The 21,100-nt window shown below is 44.6% G+C and overlaps 1 protein-coding gene across 2 annotated transcripts; it reads left to right on the top strand.

Moving 5' to 3' along the window:
• The first annotated feature begins 341 nt into the window (after positions 1-341).
• On the top strand, positions 342-20,949 carry si:ch211-159i8.4 (matrix-remodeling-associated protein 5). 2 transcript variants are annotated; one of them, XM_035744046.1, is made up of 7 exons: positions 342-613; positions 4,201-4,439; positions 6,771-6,900; positions 7,099-7,489; positions 8,572-12,390; positions 14,183-15,092; positions 18,740-20,949. In XM_035744046.1, exons 2-7 carry the CDS (start codon positions 4,228-4,230, stop codon positions 20,646-20,648), a joined length of 7,371 nt encoding a protein of 2,456 aa, XP_035599939.1. In that variant the 5' UTR covers positions 342-613; positions 4,201-4,227; the 3' UTR covers positions 20,649-20,949. The 2 variants fall into 2 exon arrangements, with proteins under 2 accessions (XP_035599939.1, XP_035599940.1); XM_035744047.1 differs by lacking the exon at positions 8,572-12,390.
• Positions 20,950-21,100: the final 151 nt, after the last annotated feature.

Genomic DNA, 21,100 nt, shown 5'->3' with positions numbered 1-21,100 from the left:
AGTGGGGGGGGGGGGTGTATATTGCAACCTTACAATTTGGAAAATCCACAAAAGTATTTGACAACATTGCTTTCAATGTGATTATCTTTGGGGGTATTAATGTGAATATATCTAATACCAACCTGTTCAAATATATCTGAAAATATGCAAAACACTATAAATGTATCATCTTTACATTCATGATATTCTATGAAAAAACCAACCAGACAAGCCAAAGGATAGAAATAATCACAGTGTTAGAATAAGAGAGGGGAGGGTGGAGAGAGAGAGAATAGAGGGGGTGGAGGAGAGAGAAGCAAAGGCAGAGCCAGAGCACAGCATTCCTCCCCTGTATAGCCAGGCTCTCAGGAAGAGAGGAGTGGGTTAGAGTTAAGCTCTAATCCAGATGTGTGTAGCTGGGTGGACCAGTGCAGACTCAGCTAGGGTCCCACCTCTCTAAAACAGACCCAACTCTCCTCCATCACTCCTAACACAGACCTAGTGCTGCTTGGTTTACCTCAGAGCGTCACAAGACTAAACACAGACTGGATACCTCACTCCTCGACCGAACTGGTGTCTTATTGTCTACTGTGAACACTGCTGTCAACCCACTTTTTCTTGGAGGAATTTCCAGGTAAGCAACATACAGTATTTGACAAGAGTTGAAGAATATTGCCACATAGTGAAGTTCACATTGTTGTTGGTGCAAGAAGTTATTGCTGATGCACAAAATTCCTGTCTTAGGTGAATAATCAACTGACGCCAAGTCTGACTGAATTAATTTACCATACGTTATCAAAAGAGCAATTGCCTGAAGAATCTTTGATTTGTCAACATACAGGCTATGTAAACACACAGCATTTACCTATAAGAAACAGTCAATTCTAGTTGGAAACTAATTCAACACTTAAATCAAGACATACATGGATGTTATTTTATATGGTTCCTGTCATTGTGGACTGATTGACCTGTGGTTAGGATATACATAACCGCAATTCATAGTGAAGCGCTTAATCACAATTCAGAGTAAAGACAGACATGTGGAAAAGGGGCTTTAGTCCAACATTTTACAGTCCGAGAGATTCATTTTATAAAATGGCATCTTCAATATGCTTGAAATCTCAATAAAAAGTGTGAAGGTTCTTCATAACATACATTACATCATATATGGGAAACATATGGGTGTCATATATGTGTTATTTTGACTCCCAGACAGCACATGTGATTTCGATCTGAATTAGATATATTATACATTACAGGCATGTGGTGCCTCAGCTCTGCCAGGTGGTTTAAGACTGGAGAGAAAGTCCACTCTAGTGTATAGCTGTGGGTTGTGTTAAACCCATCAATGTAAGGACCAACTGACTGGTAGTTACTTGTTATGAACTTTTGGTGGTACGTGACATGTCATCAGGTGTGCACCAAAGATTGGAGAGTGTTTTCAGAACTGTGGTATACATTTGTACATTTTCACACAATACGGTTTATACCCAGCAAAGCCTGCATGATCACCTACTGACAATGATTTAAAAGCACAGCTAACAAACTTTTACGGCTAGCAAACATGTAGCATAGACTGCTGTAACCACAAACCTCTCTCTATTTTCACTCCTGTAATCAGTGATGTGTGTGTGCTGTGTTTTGGGTTGTAGTCTAAAAATAAAGAGATGATGATGAAGGCCAGTGATGAAGATGTGTCTAGCGACTTGCAGGCGCCGAGGCCCAGCGTGATGACTCCATCATGATTTATGGCCATGCCTGGATGGCTGACCATCTGACATCTATCACAAGAGTCAAACATACCTTATCCGTGGCTTCCTCCAGCGCCGGACATTCCCAGAGAACAAAAGACTGGTGGAAACTTTGTTCATGGAGTCATTGTAAACCTCCTGGTGTAGGGTTCCATTACACTATAGTGGGGTTTTATACCTTTAGACTTTTAGATATTTAGTATCTTTTGACATCGAAGACTTTTGGTAGGAACCATTTGATAAGTGTATTCTTATTGCATAGCTGTAATAAATCTGATTACTTTTAAATGAATATGAAAGGTAGTCCTCAAATGTCTGAGTATTATTCTGTGAATTATTATTTTATGTATGGCCTAATGATAAATGTTATTCACACTACAAATAGCAGATATGCTTGGCCTCTTAACTGTACAGCTCTGAGCTAAGGTTAACTCAATAATTTAATGCGGACATTAATCGCAAGAAACAGTGTTAGCTCGTTGTCTCTCAGCTTCTTAATAATTGCATAACGGTTATCTTGGACACATGTATCTTACTGAGTGTATAAAAAAATTAAACTTTTTTTAAAATTGTACCTTTATTTAACTAGGCAAGTCAGTTAAGAACACATTCTTATTTTCAATGACGGCCTGGGAACAGTGGGTTAACTGCTTGTTCAGGGGCAGAACGACAGATTTGTACCTTGTCAGCTCGGGGGTTTGAACTCGCAACCTTCTGGTTCTAACCACTAGGCTACTCTGCCGCCCCTAAAACATTAGGAACACCTTCCTAATATTGAGTTGTACCTCACCGTCTTCACAGAACAGCCTTAATTTGTAGAAGCATGGACTCCACAAGGTGTCGAAAGCGTTTCACAGGGATGCCGGCCCATGTTGACTCCAATGCTTCCTACAGTTGTGTCAAGTTGGCTGGATGTCCTTTGTGTGGTGGACCATTCTTGATACAAACGGGAAACTGTTGAGCGTGAATAACCCAGCAGCGTTGCAGTTCTTGACACAAAACCAGTGCACCTGTCACCTACTACCATACCCCATTCAAAGGCACTTAAATCTTTTGTCTTGCCAATTCACCCTCTGAATGGCACACATACACAATTCATGTCTCAATTGTCTCAAGACTTTAAAAAACTTCTTTAACCTGTGTCCTTCCCTTCATCTACACTGATTGAAGTGTATTTAAAAAGTGACATCAATAAGGGATCATAGCTTTCACCTGGATTCACCTGGTCAGTCTGTCATAGAAAAAGCAGGTGTTTTGTAAACTCAGTGTACAGTATTCAGAGTGGTAATGCAAGGCTAGCTTCCTTGACTAGACCCATTGGATACGCTTATGGACCAACAGCATTCACATGATAATGGAGTCAGATTGAAGACTATATTATGGTCGTATTACTCGTACACCAACTCCTGTCATCCTCAGACAGAGTGTATTTTCACTCTCTTACAGGGTCCCTTTAGGCTGGGCTGGCCTGGGCTGTCAGTATGTTTTATTCTCACTCAGATGGGTATTTCAACATGAAGCTGGGGTCAGCAAAGGTGGTGGGACAGGAAGAGGGGGAGGGAGGTAGGAAACTGTCCAAAATTGGCTCACTCATCATGGGTCATTATCATACCAACGACAGACATGATAAATCATGTCTCCCTCATAGACCCTCTGCACACACGGCATGACAAACAGCTTAGCCTCTAACCACCAAGGTCCACACAAGGCAACGCACCAACAACACAAGAAACTGTAGCTTGTTTTATTTGCCCTCAAGGTGAATATTTTGCAGTTTGGGAGGCACTGTACTTGTCATCAACGTTTTGAAGGGGGATTTTGTAATTGAGCTCTTGAATGCGTAGGCCTGCTAGCACAGGCATGCAATAAGTATTTAATGCTTTGCATTTTCTAAGGAAGAATCTTATGGGTTTTTTCCCCCTATGAATTCAGCAACAGCTCCATGCATTTGGATATGAAACATTAAAACAATATTCTAAAACTCATTCCCATAATTCTTACACTCTTAACGTTAAGGGGTTCTTCGGATGTCCCGATAGGAGAACCCTTTGAAGAAACCTTTTTAGTTGCAAGTTAAACCCTTTTGGTTTCAAGTAGAACCTTTTTGGGTTTCATTCTACCTGGCTGGGACAAAAAAGGATGCTCCTATGGGGACAGCCAAAGAACCCTTTTGGAACCCTTTTTTCTAAGAGTGAAGGACAACGTTACGAAAGCAAGCGATGCAGCAATGAATATAACCAAACACTGTAGCTAGGCCTACTTTCAACAGTTTAATACCACTCCAGCCCTTTGTGCTTTTGTAATGTTAGCATGTTGTACTACCACTTAAGAAGATTTTGATTTATTTGCACTATTACAGGTATTCTAGAGTTTGCAAATGTTCAATCACAATAACAATAGCTATACCATTTACAAAGTGAAACTGCTGAAGCACACTAACCTTCTCTCCTGTGTCTTCATGTTGTCCCAGGTCGGATGATGGCGTGAGAGACCTGCCATGGCTGCTGAGGGTGTCACTGTCCTGGCTCCCTGGCTGAGACTGAGGGCAGTGCTGTTATTGCTGGTGCTGCTCCTCTCTCCACTGGCCCTGTGTGCCCCATGCCCCAGAGGCTGCAGCTGCCCTGGCATCAAGGAGGTACACTGCACCTTCCGCCACCTCACCTCTGCCCCACGTAACCTGCCCAAGGACACAGAGAGGGTTAACCTGGGGTAAGACTGCTCCTGTATTCCAAATACTGTAGAAATGTTATATTTAATGATATGTCAAAATGTAATGTTCTGGAGTGCTTTCATCATGTGACGATGTCAAAATGTCATGTTCTGGAGTGTGACAAGGTTGTGAGCTATAGTCATGTGATGGAGTGTTTGCAAAATGTCATGTTCTGGTTTCCTTGTATGGACAGCTGGCGTCAGGTCCTGCCACAACATTCCCACGGGGTTTCGGTACGGACTTTGTCTAGGCTATTTTAAAATGCGGAATTTCTTCTTCTGCAGCCATTCTTTGGTAGATCTGCATGTCAGGTTAGGAACATTGTCTTGCTGCATGATTAACTTTCGGTTCAGCTTCAGCACAAGAACGGATAGCCTGACATTCTCTTCTAGAATCTTCTGATACAATGCAGAATTCATGGTTGTGTCATTGATAGGTCCAGGTGCAGAGGCAGCAAAGCATCCCCAAACTATCACACTCTCACCACCATTCTTGACGTTTGGGATGAGGTTCTTCTGTTTGAACGCAGTGTTTGGTTTTCGACAAACATAACATTTCTAATTGAGGCCAAAGGTTATATGTTTGACTCGTCTGTCCAGAGAGCATGCCATTAAATAGAGTTAAGGAGGATATCTGTGCCTTTGTAGCCTGAATGGAGAATGTTTCATGTACAAACTGGTCCACGGGGAAACAAGTGTATACCTTCCCAAGGATTGTCTATTATAATGTCAAGACGGTCAAGTGACCGCTCTAACAATGGTAATGCATGTCCTGAAAGATGGAAGTCGGGAGGGAGGCAGCAAAATCAGGTGGGACCATTCTAGGCAATAAGAGGGCAGATATGCGTGTGATCATTATAGTGTCTGTGACAGCGCGGGCAGCGCTACTGAGTCTATCGCCATGTTAAAGTAGTCCATTTTTCTTCTTCTTCATTGGTTGTTTGCTCCCAACTCAGATGAATCCCCACCCAGGTGACTACTTTAAAATGGTGGAAGCCATTTTGCCAAAACAGATCATATCCATGATGAGTCCTCTATCTCTGACAACAAGCACAACTCCAATATAAAGATGTTGTTTTTTCAAAGTTGCCGAAATGTCACGTGAGTCCACTTATAGCAACACGTTCATAGCCATTGCTCCCGAGTGGTTTAGTGGTCTAAGACACTGCATCTCAATGCAAGAGGTGTCACTGCAGTACCTAGTTTGAATCCAGGCTGCATCACATCTGGCCGTGATTGGGACAATTGGCCCAGAATTGTCTGGGTTTAGCCCAGGCAGTCATTGTAAATAAGATTTTTTTTCTTAACTAACTTGCCTAGTTAAATAAAAACATAACAGCCTAACCATGATGAAACTTCTATTCTATCAAATACGCCTCACGTAGCAAATTAACAATGTGTTAACAAAAGTCAACACTCTCTCATTGACCTCCATACAAAAATGTTCACTTTGTGGACATACTTTCGTGGACCGCAATGCATATGTAGAAGCACCGTGGCTAGGAAAAACTCCCTAGAAAGGTGATGAACCAAGCTCTGCGGGGTGGTCAGTCCTCTTCTGGTTGTGCCATGTGGGGATTATAAGAGTACATGGCCATTAAGGCCAGATTGTTCTTCAAGATGTTCAAATGTTCGTAGATGACCAGCAGGGTCAAATAATAACCACAGGGGTTGTAGAGGATGCAACAGGTCAGTACCTCAGGACTAAATGTCAGGTGGCTTTTCATAGCCGAGCATTCAGAGGTCGAGACAGCAGGTACCCTTTTAATGATCATGCTGTTCAATCAGCTTCTTGATATGCCACACATGCCAGGTGGATGGAATATCTTGGCAAGGAGAAATACTCACAAACAGGGATGTAAAACAAATTTGTGCACAAAATGTGTGAGAAATATTTATTATTTCAGCTCATGAAAGATGGGACCAACACTGTACATGTTGTGTCTCTATTTTTGTTCAGTGTAAGCAGACTGTCAGGTCCTCTATCTTAATAATATTCAATATAATAGGCCAACATGTTCTGGTTACACTTTATTTGACAGCCCAGTATAACATGGTAGCCTATTTACAAGAAACTATGGGGTGCTCTGGGTTATGGGAATTGAACTGATATATAATCGTTTTTAAAGAACGCCCTGTACTTGCACCCAACAATCTACGGTACATGTGGGGGGTTGGAATTAAACATCTTTCCCTGCCAAAGGATTGATCTGTTCCATGTCTGAGGATTTCTCAGGATTATTGGCTCTTTACTTGTTTATATTTCACACAGGCAGGCAGCTCCTGCAACATTCTCATGTTGTCCCTCCCTCTCGATGTCTCTCTGTGTAGCTATAACAGCCTCCAGGCCGTGGGGGGGTCAGAGTTCACACAACTCCGCCAGCTGGAGATGCTTATGCTCCATGGGAATGATATCACGACCGTGTCTCCAGGAGCATTTTACAGCCTGCGCTCTCTGCAGGTGAGTTCCCCCGACAGACAGGCTGGCACCAAGGGGAGTCTGTTGTCTCATTCAAGACAAGAAGGATAACCTACATAGATGCATAACAGTCAGGGGATTGTGTCTCACTATTAAATATTCAGTCACTTGTCTACAGGCAACCATATTGTAAAACATTTAAATGTTACATTTTTTTTACCAATTTCTATTTCTTGTCAGATTCTGAAGCTGAGCTACAACAAGCTGGAGGCCATCACCCCTGGTATGTTTGAGGGCTTGGTCGGCCTGGTGCGACTCCACCTGGACCGCAACAACATAGACTTCATCGAGCCGTACACCTTCAGTGGGCTAACATCATTAAAACTCCTACAGCTAGAGGGCAACAAGCTGAGGGACCTCCACCCACACAGCTTCATCACCCTCTCTCTCCTGGGGAACTTCTGGAGCTCTGGGCTGCGTCACCTCCACCTGTCGGACAACCAGCTGCACTACCTCCAGCCTGGGACCCTGATGCCCCTCAGCAAACTGGAGCTGCTCTCCCTGCATGGCAACCCTTGGACCTGTGACTGCCATCTCCAGTGGCTGCTAGAGTGGAACAACAAACATGAGGGTGAGGCCTCTCTCTCTCTCTCTCTCTCTCTCTCTCTCTCTCTCTCTCTCTCTCTCTCTCTCTCTCTCTCTCTCTCTCTTTCCAGTCTCTCTATCTCTTTGTCTCTCTGACCTCCTCTCTCTCTCTCTCTCTCTCTCTCTCTCTCTCTCTCTCTCTCTCTCTCTCTCTCTCTCTCTCTCTCTCTCTCTCTCTCTCTCTGACCTCTCTCTCTCTCTCTCTCTCCCGTCTATCTGTCTCTCTCTTTCTGTCTTTGCCCTCTCTCTCTTTCTGTCTCTCTGCCCTCTCTCTCTCTCTCTCCTGTCTCTCTCTCTTTCTCTTTCTGTCTCTCAGCCATATCGCTCTCTCCCATCTCTCCCTCTCCCTCTCTCTTTAGTTGTTTGTGCTGTATATTTCTCCAGTGTCTGCCATACACTCCAACACATACATATTTGTCATTCACTTCACAACAATGATTCGGCACATGTGTATAATACATCAATGTGAGTGTTTATGTGCTGTTTCCTCTGACCCAGTTGGACTGCTAATATTTATAAATAGTTGCATGACTCGATCACTAAACAATGCTCTAATTAGCGTGCAGTAATCTGTAACTTTCTCTGAACCAACTTTAAGGTAAACAAACTGAAAAATGACAATTCTGACACCCTCACCTCTTCTTTCTTTCTTTCTTTCTTTCTTTCTTTCTCTCTCTCACTCACTCACTCACTCACTCACTCACTCACTCACTCACTCACTCTCACTGTCTGTCTGTCTGTCTGTCTGTCTGTCTGTCTGTCTGTCTGTCTGTCTGTCTGTCTGTCTGTCTGTCTGTCTGTCTGTCTCTCTCTCTCTCTGTCTGTCTGTCTGTCTGTCTCTCTCTCTGTCTGTCTGTCTGTCTGTCTGTCTGTCTGTCTGTCTGTCTGTCTGTCTGTCTGTCTGTCTGTCTGTCTCTCTCTCTCTGTCTGTCTGTCTGTCTGTCTGTCTGTCTGTCTGTCTGTCTGTCTGTCTGTCTGTCTGTCTGTCTGTCTGTCTCTCTGTCTGTCTGTCTGTCTTTGTCTGTCTCTCTGTCTGTCTGTCTCTCTCTGTCTGTCTCTCTCTGTCAGGAGTGATTAAGTGTAAGAAGGAGCGTGACGCTGCCTCTGGTGAGAGCTGTGCTGTCTGCTCCTCACCTCAGTCCTTAAATGGCAGCCAGGTCCTGGGACTGTCTGCTGGCCAGCTGGTCTGTGAGCGGCCCACTCTGGTGTCCGATCTGAAGCAGTGGGACAGCCCCGGCTGGGACGATGCGGACTCAGAGCCCGACCTACCCTACACCAGGGACCTGGAACGTCCCCTGGGCCACCTCACATTCGTCCTGACCGACAACCACGGGAACAAAGCACATGTGGCCTGCGATGTCCGGCGGCCCAGCGAGAGCTCCTCCGTGACATGGGAGAACCTGCGGACGTCCGGGGAGGTGGCGGTCAACGTGAGCCTGGTCAGCCTGCTGGAATGTGAGATCGACCGGGACGCTCTGCAGAACCTCTGGAGGCTGGTGGCCTACTACTACGAGAGCCCTGCTCTCTTAGAGAGGGGGATGAGGAGGGAGAACACCAGCAGAGTCACGTTTCAGTACTCCCAGGGACACAACGAGGAATCCCCTTACTTTACAGATCTCAAAGGACACTTAATGGCTGAACCGACGTGGCTCCTCCAACCAAGGGTCACCCTGCAGCTGAACAGACGGCAAACCACCACGAAAAAACTGGTGCTGGACTTTACCACATTCATCTCCAAGCACATCAGTGGTAGGGGAGAGCAGGAGGATGTGACTTCCTCCTGGGCCCTAATAAAGAGAGGAAGCCCTGGGAGAGTTCAATCTGTGCTGGAGGGTTCAGAGGTCAGTCTGGGGTGTACAGTTATCAGTTCAGGGTCACAGTCTGTGGAGTGGATGCTCCCAGATCTATCTATCCTGGAAGAATCTAATTCCCGGCTGGTGTCTGAGGGAGGCAGACTGGTCATTGGAAATGCTAGTGTGTCTGACTCTGGGCTGTATCACTGTCTAGTCCGCACAGAGACTGATGTGGACATGGTGCCTGTGAGGTTGACAGTGAAAGAACGCCTGCTCAGTCCGAACACTCTAAATGGGAAGAAGATGGAAGTGGAGAGCGGGGAGTCCCTCTCACTCCCCTGCTATGTGAACTCAGCACAGCCTAGCGAGACACGCTGGTACCTCCCTAAAAATCAGATCCTACAACCGTCGCAACCAAAGGGGAGGGTCTACGTCAATCAAAATGGATCCCTGGTGATCAAAAAGACAACTCATGAGGACGCTGGGGAGTACAGCTGTTTGGCTGCTAACCTCTATGGAGTAGACATGTTGGCTCATCTCGTGGTCGTCACAGGGGAGAAAGACTCGGATGCAAAAGAAGAGGTCGAGAAAGAATCACCTGGTGTTGAAACAGCCAAAGGAGAATCACCTTTGTTTGGGAGTAAGGAGGATGAAGGTGAGGGGTCAGGGTTCCAGGAGATAAAAGGCCCCCATGCTACACAGTCTCCTAAGAGGGTGGGTGGACAACAGAGGTACCCTGGAGGGTTTTTACGCCCTGGTATGAAAGGGAAGAGGATCAAGGATAACAAGAGGAAACCTAATAAGTCTGTCAAGGAGCTCGACCCCAACCGCTGGGCTGAGATCCTAGCCAAAGCTAATGCTAAACCTCCGACACTACCGCCTACAAGACCAGCACCAACTACACCAACAACAAAAACAGCAACGACAATGACAGCCAAAACCACTACTACTACTCCTAAACCCACTACTACTACTACTACCACTACTACTCCTAAACCCACTACTTCTACTACTACCACTACTACTCCTAAACCCACTACTACTACTACTCCTAAACCCACTACTACTACTACTACCACTACTACTCCTAAACCCACTACTACTCCTACTACCACTACTACTCCTACTACCACTACCATGAGAAAAACTACAACAACCACGACCACAACAACTATTACTGCTCCTCCTTCAACTACCAGAACAACCACAACTAAAAAGCCCACCAAGAGCCATTCTAAAACAAGTCACCACACGGAAACAGAAGGTGAATTGGACTTTTCCGAAAAGCGACCTGAACCTTTACGTCCTCCACCTAGAAAACATGTGACACAGGCCCCAAGAGGGAAAGCATTACTTGTGAACCGAGGTAGAGGTAGAGGAGGTCCAAACCCAGATTCAGACTCGGTCATAAATCTGTCTGTTACAGAAGCTCCTCAATCCGTCACACAACCAATGCATCTAGAAGACAAGCATGTGGGGAGGGAGAGAGAGAGAGTGAACCAGAAGAACAATCCTATTTGGACAAACAGACGAAGACCCCCTTACAGACGGGGCAGACCCCCACAGAGACGGGTTCGACCTCAGAAACCCTCCCTCTCCTCATCACACAAACCACAGACGACACTCCCTCAACCCGCAACAAGAGTGGAAAAACAAGAATCTACTGCATCGCAAAACGACAATTCTAAAATGGAGGACAATATTCCAGAACACATACCCACTATTTCAACACATGATGACAATGAGCCTGTTGATCCGATCATTAATCCCAACACTTCTACAGACAAATCAGATAGTATTCACATAAAATCATTAACACCAGAGATGAAAGACCTTAGCATAGTTAACCTTTCAAACAGAGAGCATGTGCCTACACCAGAGACAATCACCTCAGCAGAAAATCTACCTCCCCCAACTGAGGTGCCTGGACAGGAGAGGACATGGGAGAACTTAAAAAAACAGGATGTTATTAGACAGACTACCCAAAACAGGCAAACATCCCCAACGATAACAACAACAACAAAGCACACTCATATTAATTATAACATTAATTTAAAACCTCATTTGTCACATGATACGGTTGCTATGGCAACGCCCGTGCTGACTAAACTTGACGTTTCAGATAAAGGAGCTGCAAAGCCAGAAACCCCTTTAACAAAAGTACATTTTCTAAATCCAACTCCTAAAAAATCACAAGATAAGACACAAACACATTTGAGAACCGTTACAAAAGGCAGTGTTGCTCGGGAGTATTTTCTGAGGAACACACACAGAAACTCATATAAAGAGGATCACTCTCAAATGAAACCTGACAGTCCCAGTCTCCCCATCCACCCCTGGATCTACCAACAGAATGTCCAAATGAGAGTTCAAACCACCCCTCCACCCCGCGCTCCCACCCCCTATTGGCCTTCTAGCCGCTTACAAGTGTGGCCCTCAGTTCATGGTTCAGGGCCACATCCTTTCTTTACGGAGAGGCCCATGCTTTTCCCCCACCCAGGGGGCCGGGGAATTGGGGTCACCAATCGACCAGAAATCACAGCTGAGACTGTCAGGCCCACAGCGTTCATCTCTGCTTCACCAGGCAGTGGCATGGCAGCCCCGTTGACCTACCACCCACCCCACAGGAGCCCAGGCCCAGCCAGCAGGACCCGACAGCAGGACCTCTTAATGCTCTCCAAGCTCAGAAACAGATACAGACAGGCTCAGCTGGACCGTATTTCACAGCTAGGGAAGAGAGTGACAACTAAGCCCAAGATCAGTCACCCTACACCTAGACCTCACTACCAGCCTCCCACTCCGTCATACAACTACTGGCCTGTGCCCCACACCACCTCCCTCCCCGTGCCCACCAACAGGCCCTACTCCACAGCCAGTGTCCTGTACGGCAGCCGCTGGCACTACAGCCCCTGGGGCCAGAGGAGGCTGAGCACGGCCCTGCCATTCCCCAACTTGATGGGTAGTGGGGTGAAGCCTAGGATCAGCTCTGTGAATACAGTCAGTGTGTCTGCCCTGGCTGAGGGTGATGTGCTGCTGCCCTGTGAAGCATCAGGAGACCCACAGCCAGCGCTCTCCTGGACTAAAGTCTCCACAGGTATTTAAACACTTTTATTGTGAAAGACTTTGTAGGGTAGAAACAATTATTGCCTCTCTGCAGGGAATTACAGTATAGTCTCTCTGTAATGCATGGCATAAATATTTTGACTTCAGGCTCTTGTGAGCTTACCATTATAAAGAATAATATCCAACAGAAATACTATATTTTATAAGCTTGTTAACATTCAAGGAGCAGCAGAAATAATATATGCATAGGCTAATTGAGGCTGCAACGGATTAGACAGACCTACAGACCTATATCTATCCTACCCTGCCTTTCAAAGGTCTTCGAAAGCCATGTTAACAAACAGATCACCGACCATTTCGAATCCCACCGTACCTTCTCCCCTATGCAATCTGGTTTCCGAGCTGGTCATGGGTGCACCTCAGCCATGCTCAAGGTCCTAAACGATATCATAATCGCCATTGATAAGAGACAATACTGTGCATCTGTATTCATCGAGCTGGCCAAGGCTTTCGACTCTGTCAATCTTCACATTCTTATCAGCAGACTCAACAGCCGTGGTTTCTCAAATGATCCGATCGCTACCAGCACCTGCCCGCCCGTCCAGCATCACTACTCTGGACAGTTCTGACTTAGAATATGTGAACAACTACAAATACATAGGTATCTGGTTAGACTGTAAGCTCTCCCTACAAACTCACATTAAGCATCTCCAATCCAAAATTAAATCTAGAATCGGCTTCCTATTTCGCAAACAAAGCATCTTTCACTCATGCTGCCAAACATACCCTCGTAAAACAGACTATCCTACCGATCCTTGTCTTCGGCAATGTCATTTACAAAATAGCCTCCAACACTCTACTCATGCAATCTATCACAGTGCCATCTGTTTTGTCACCAAAGCCCCATATACAACCCACCACTGCGACCTGTATGCTCTCGTTGGCTGGCCCTCGCTTCATATTCATCGCCAAACACACTGGTTCCAGGTAAGGATAAGTCTTTGCTTGGTAAAGCCCCGCCTTATCTCAGCTCATTGGTCACCATAGCAGCACCCACCCATAGCACGCGCTCTAGCAGGTATATTTCACTGGTCACCCCCAAAGCCAATTCCTCATTTGGTCGCCTTTCCTTCCAGTTCTCTGCTGCCAATGACTGGAACTAACTGCAAAAAATCACTGAAGCTGGAGACTCAAATCTCCCTCACTAACTTCAAGCACCAGCTGTCAGAGCAGCTCAAGGATCACTGCACCTGTACATAGCCCATCTGTAAACAGCCCATCCAACTACCTCATCCACATACTGTTATTTTTATTTTTTATTTTGCTCCTTTGCACCCCAGTATCTCTACTTGCACACTCATCTTCTGCACATCTATCACTCCAGTGTTTAATTGCTGTATTGTAATTATTTCGCCATTGTGGCCTATTTATTGTCCTACCTCCCATATCCTACCTCATTTGCACACACTGTATATAGACTTTCTCTATTGTATTATTGACTGTATGTTTGTTTATTCCATGTGTAACTCTGTGTTGTTGTTTGTGTCGCACTGCTTTGCTTCATCTTGGCCAGGTCGCAGTTGTAAATGAGAACTTGTTCTCAGCTAGCCTACCTGGTAAAATAAAGGTGAAATAAAAATAAAATAAAGACATTTGTATTATATATTAACAAAATGGCACCACCGGAGTGTGCTCAAGTCATGCTGTAATATTTGACAGAGAGACCCTTGACAAAAACTAAAAAATAATTCACTGCATTAACATTAGGACGCAAGCCTAATCCAGAGTACCAATGATGTGCTTCTCTCTCTTTTCAACAACAGGTGCTACCGTCCAAGCAAACACAAAACACGGACAGAGATTTGAAGTTGTAAAGAACGGCACCTTTGTGATTAAAAACATTCAGCTACAGGACAGAGGCCAGTACCTCTGCACGGCACAGAACACATTTGGCTCGGACCGAATGGTCATTACCCTGGCTGTGCTGACCCAGCCTCCCAAAATCATAGGTCCCCACTCCAGAGAGGTCCCAGTGTATTTGGGGAAGCCTATAAGCTTAGACTGTGTAGCCTCTGGCAAGCCCCAGGCTCAGATCTCCTGGATTCTTCCAGACAAGACCTTTGTGCGTGATGTGGGAGCTCTTGACAGGTCAGCCTCTCTGCTGGCTAACGGCACCCTGAGGATCCAATCAGCTAACTTCTCCAGTAAAGGCGACTATAGGTGTATTGCAAGCAATGCGGCCGGAGCTGACACAGTGACTTTTCACATCCACGTGGCAGCGCTACCGCCCACCATCAATGAGGAGGCCTCGGAGAGCATCGTCATCCAGGAAGGGAGAAGTGTGTACGTCCACTGCACTGCCAAGGGAGAGCCTGCGCCCATGCTAAAGTGGACCCTCCCTGCAGGGGTACATGTCAAACCCTCCCAGATCCTCGGCAGGAGACTGTTTGTCTTCCCCAATGGGACGCTGTACATCAAGAACATCTCTCCGGAAGACTCAGGGAGGTATGAGTGCTCTGTGACCAACGCAGTGGGTGCGGCCAGGAGAGTTCTGCACCTGAAGGCCAGGCAGGAGGTCCCCAGCCTGCGACTGTCACACCACCCCTCCCAACAGCACAGAGTCACAGCCATGTATGGCTCCACTGTGTACCTGCACTGTCCAGAGTCCACTGGCACTCCCCGTGGCACTCTGTGGCAGCTACCATCCAAAACATTGCTGGAACATCGCTACAGGTAACTCCACCATGCTAGTAATCAAACCTATATAGGAGTTTTCCTATAATAATAATACACTGTGCTGATATCGATTAGGTATCAGAGATCTGAAGAATAGCTGTAATTATTAATTAAGCTAAATTATCTGTTCTAATCGCTTTCCCTCCAGTGACCTTATAAAGAACTTCTCAACTCTATTACAGCCCTCAATTTCAGGGAGGTTTAATCAAACACAATTATTTTTTTCAAACACAATTAGTGTAATTAAAAACAAGCTATCTGCTGGAGCCTGACCACCGTCAACCAGCCTGTGATCTCAGGGTCAGAAACCCTGATGGGTCCCACTGTCAGAGACTACATTCTTAAAAAATACAAAATAAGGTTCTCCAGAGCAATGCCATAGGAGAACCATTTTAGGTTATCTGAATAACCTTAAATGGGATGGTTCTTTGAAGAATTACACACACTCAGCACCTTATTTTACGCAAATAAGGTGTTGAGCATTATTTTCATATTGCCCAGGGTGCCTTTTGAGTGAATCAGTACCACCCATGACTGTGCTTGATTGTCAAAGAGAAATGGCTGCTTCATTCATTAATTTTCAGGCCTGTGGCCTTCACCAAGTGAGATCCTAAGTGAATGTGTTATCATTCAAATTCAATGATTTAAGACAATACCTATTTCATAAAGCCTCATTTTTAGGCCCGTTTTACTCTAATACAATGGCCTTTCATAGTTTACAGCCATATCAGGCATACCAGTCACATTATTCTGGCTTGCAAAGTGATGTGTAATTCCAATTGGAAGCCACCCAGAGTGGGGATAGCCAGCCTCTAAACTGGAACAACCATTTTAATAATGGGTGCAATAAGTCCAAGTAACCGATTTGATTAGTTTAGAAAACGTATGTTATTTATATTTGAGTAGAATAATATTACACATGAAAAAACATACAATCAAGAAACATGCAAAAACATAGATATAAACCAAAAATCAACCTGCAATAGAGCATGCTGGGAAATATGGTAATGTTGGCGTGGTTTTAGTTCAACTCTGTTATTAACACCAACACGTGTGTTCTTTTACACCACTGATTGTTAATTTAACTCTTGAATCAATACTAGAAATGTTACACTGAAATATCAACACTAGTGAACACTGGCCAATTTTCTGTGTGCTATTAAATGGACATGCTTCCATCTAAATAACCTTTTAGAATTCTAAAGACCGTAGATGCCACGTCAAGAACCCCACACTGAACTAGAAGGTTCTTTATCGGGCAAGAGTTCTCTAAGGAACATTAAGAGTTGAGGAAGAACCTTTAAAAAAAAACTCATTTCTTTCAGTGTAAAAATATCCTTACGGTCAATTTGCAGGGCGTCTGTCGAGTACACCCAATTAATTCCTGCTCAACATGGTTCCCAAACAGTGGAACACTAGTGGCACAGAATTCAGTAAGACAAGAGAAGCAGGAAATGGGAGAAGCACCGTTGTACAAATACAAAGTATCTATTGTGCAGTTACATTACGTAAATACACTGTAATTGAAAATCCAGCGTAACTAAATGGTGTAAATTATTGCACATCATTTGATTAGAATGTATCTTACAACATAATACATTTTAAAATGTTCTCAATGTCACTAAAATCATATTGTATTTCTGATTAAAAACCAGGGGTTGGAACCAAAATGATTTTCTAATTGTTTCGTTCTGAACGGAACCATAATTGTTTTTTGTTATGTTCCACTGTTCTGAGCAGCAAAATAAAGTTCTGAACCGGTTAGAACCCCAAAAAAGTACCGGCTCATGTCATTCCTTTTTAAACCTCTGATATATATGTACTATATATGTACTATATATATATGTACTGCCAAGGGAGAGCCTATATATATATATATATATAAGGTGTACTTTTGCCCCACTATATGTATATGTATATATATATATATATATACACAGTGGGGCAAAAAAGTATTTAGTCAGCCACCAATTGTGCAATTTCTCCCACTTAAAAAGCTGAGAGAGGCCTGTAATTGTCATCATAGGTACACATCAACTATGACAGACAAAATGAGGGAAGAAAATCCAGAAAATCAGATTGTAGGATTTTTAATGAATTTATTATGGTGGAAAATAAGCATTTGGTCACCTACAAACAAGCAAGATTTCTGGCTCTCACAGACCTGTAACTTCTTCTTTAAGAGGCTCCTCTGTCCTCCACTCGTTACCTGTATTAATGGCACCTGTTTGAACTTGTTATCAGTATAAAAGACACCTGTCCACAACCTCAAACAGTCACACTCCAAACTCCACTATGGCCAAGACCAAAGAGCTGTCAAAGGACACCAGAAACAAAATTGTAGACCTGCACCAGGCTGGGAAGACTGAATCTGCAATAGGTAAACAGCTTGGTTTGAAGAAATCAACTGTAGGAGCAATTATTAGGAAATGGAAGACATACAAGACCACTGATAATCTCCCTTGATCTGGGGCTCCACGCAAGATCTCACCCCGTGGGGTCAAAATGATCACAAGAACGGTGAGCAAAAATCCCAGAACCACACGGGGGACCTAGTGAATGACCTGCAGAGAGCTGGGACCAAAGTAACAAAGCCTACCATCAGCAAGGGCATTGAAGATGAAACGTGGCTGGGTCTTTCAGCATGACAATGATCCCAAACACACTGTCCGGGCAACGAAGGAGTGGCTTCGTAAGAAGCATTTCAAGGTCCTGGAGTGGCATTTCAACCCCATAGAAAATCTTTGGAGGGAGTTGAAAGTCTGTGTTGCCCAGCAACAGCCCCAAAACATCACTGCTCTAGAAGAGATCTGCATGGAGGAATAGGCCAAAATACCAGCAACAGTGTGTGAAAACCTTGTGAATACTTACAGAAAACGTTTGACCTCTGTCATTGCCAACAAAGTGTATATAACAAAGTATTGAGATAAACTTTAGTTATTGACCAAATACTTATTTTCCACCATCATTTTCAAATAAATTCATTAAAAAATCCTACAATGTGATTTTCTGGATTTTTTTTCTCCTTTTGTCTGTCATAGTTTAAATGTACCTATGATGAAAATTACAGGCCTCTCTCATCTAAAGTGGGAAAACTTGCACAATTGGTGGCTGACTAAATATTTTTTTGCCCCACTGTATATATATATATATTTTTACATTTAGCTCGACATTAAATTACTTCACCAATCAGGGAGGATAGAGGAGTTTGCTGTGTAGTGGGTAAGTGATTTAATCTGTATAGTGAAGTCATTAAGAGCAAATTGCATTTTGTCATAACAGCATGGTTTAATCATAATGACAGACAAACACACACACTGTGCTGCCAGTCACAGTGTAGGGTGTGAGATGCAACAGAAATGTTTATGGTTAATAGAGAGGATGGAGGAAGCTTGCCTTGAAGCACTTTGTTGCGATTTTTGTGGGACTGGAACAAAATTGCCAGTAACATAAAATAATGTTATTAATGTTATTAACTAAAATGACAGTTCTGTTCCGGAACAGTATAGATCACTTTCTTTTTCGGTTCGGGTTCTTTTCTTCAAGTAATTGTTATTTTCTGGTTTTTGGTTCTGTACTCTGAACCGGTTCCAACCCTTGTTAAAAACATTAATATTGTTTCTTACTATTTCTTTCATAATCAGCCCTGAGAGACCTGTCACCGTGTTCTCCAATGGGACCTTACGGATCCTGCAGCTGACTGAAAAAGACGGAGGTAGCTACCTGTGTATGTTCCAGAGGCCCAACGGTGAGGACATGGAGCTGTTCCAGGTGCAGGTGCTCATGATGCCACCTAAGATCGAACATCTGGCCACAGCTCCGAAGAGGGTGACCTCCGGGGAGAACTTCCAGGTGGACTGTGTTGCCTCAGGCCTCCCTGACCCAGAGGTGTCCTGGAGTCTCCCTGATGGAACCATGATCAACAACGCCCTACAGTCGGACGACAGCGGCACCCGTTCTCGCCGCTATGTCATCTTCGGGAATGGAACACTGTTGCTGCAGCAGATGGGAAAGAAGGATGAGGGGGACTATACATGCCATGCTAAGAATGAACTGGGGGAGGATGAGATGAAGGTGAGCATCAAAGTAGGCCCTGACTTCCCCCGAATCACATCCAAGGCTCAGCTGTTGCTCACGGCCCGACTCGGAGAGTCTGCCTATATGACGTGTCAGGCGACTGGTGAGCCTCCACCAACCATTGTGTGGCTCTCCCCAACCAATGACGTCATCACATCCTCTTCAACCAAATACCAAACCTTAGATGATGGGACTTTGGTGATAAAGAAGGTGACTTTGGCCGACCAAGGGAAGTATGCTTGTGTGGCAAGGAGTTCTGCTGGGGATGACATCAAGAACATTAAGATACAAGTAGAACCAAGAGAGCCACACATCAATGAACAAGGTGGAAGAAGCAGTATGAAAGTGTTGGCAGTATCTTATCAGACAACACTGCTCGACTGCAGAGCGGAGGGCAAGCCTGAGCCACGCGTTTCCTGGGCCGCACCGTATGGCCTCTCTCTGCCAACACCTTACCTGGGAGGACGCTTCCAAGTCCACAAGAATGGGAGTCTAGAGCTACGTGGAGTGAGGAAGACAGACGAGGGTCAGTATGTGTGTTTGGCCAAAAATCACTTGGGAGAAGCAAGCCTGGCAATTGAGCTTGAAGTGGCATCCATAGCAGAGAAGCCAAGCTTCGCCATGCCGAACATTGAGATTTTACCAATAAAACAAGATGGAAGTGATGTCACTCTGGAGTGTCCTGCCCGCGGTAAGCCAAACCCAGAGTTTGTTTGGATCCTGCCAAATGGCACAGCGCTGATGCCAGGCACTAGACATCAACACTTCACTCACTATAGAGGAAACGGGACGTTGCGCATCGACCAGCCAGTGACAGCTGACAAAGGGGTTTACCGTTGTCTGGCGAAAAACGTGGCTGGGACTGCAGAGAAGCGATACGCTCTAGAACCAGGAAGAAAGCCTGTGATTCGAGGCACAACAGGGATCATGAAGATCACGTTTGGCCAAATTCTGAACCTGCCGTGCTCTGTGGATGGCTGGCCACAGGCCTCAATAACATGGACCCTACCAAACGGCCTGGTCCTGGACAAGCCCCAGGTTATTGGGAGAATTACATTTTTATCAAACGGCACACTTCAACTCAAAGAGGTCGCCACATTTGACAGGGGAACCTACGTCTGCAAGGCCACCAACACATTTGGGTCATCTGCGTTGTCATACCCAGTTGCAGTTATGGTGTATCCTCCAAGTATCACAAACGCACCCCCTTCCATCACTAGAGTCCACAGAGGTTCATCAGTAACACTTAACTGCATCGCTGCAGGCATACCAAAGCCTGAGATAACATGGACTCTACCTGGAAGAACCACACTTGTTCCCAACAACCGTTTCACGGCACAGGGAGGAATTCACATGACGGTTGAGGGCAGCTTGGTCATACAAGACCCAGTGCTTATGAACTCAGGAATTTACAAATGCAATGCAAAAAATGCTCTAGGAAGTGACTTCAAAGCAACATATCTTCAGGTGATCTGAGCCACAACATAGATCCCTAATCTAATCTGACAATTACACTTGAATGTAAAACTTAATCCTCTAGAATACCATATGTACAGTGTATTTATGTAACCTTACCATTAATGTGCATATTATATGAGGTAAAATAGTGTGAACTCTTATATCACTAACAAGGAAAGGAGAAAAATATCTGCTTTAATTGTTGGCAGAAATATAAGCATATAAAAACATAACAGATGTGACTTAGGGAATGCTCTCTTTTCTTTGAATTTATAAATTTTCCTGTATGTAAATATCTAATTATACTGTGTTGGCTGAACTCACATGGTTGGTTTATCTATATCCCTTTTTTTTTAACTAAGATACAGCTTGCAGGTGCCTAGTGTTACTTCTGACAATAGAAAAAATAAAAGTGAATCACTTACACAGGAATCTGTTTGTACGCCCTCTCTGATTGTGCGAATCCCATT

Source organism: Oncorhynchus keta, chromosome 30, assembly GCF_023373465.1.
Source record: "Oncorhynchus keta strain PuntledgeMale-10-30-2019 chromosome 30, Oket_V2, whole genome shotgun sequence".
NCBI classification, from domain to species: Eukaryota; Metazoa; Chordata; class Actinopteri; order Salmoniformes; family Salmonidae; genus Oncorhynchus; species Oncorhynchus keta.
Note: the sequence above shows the minus strand (reverse complement) of the source record. Positions and strands in the feature narration are given on the sequence as shown.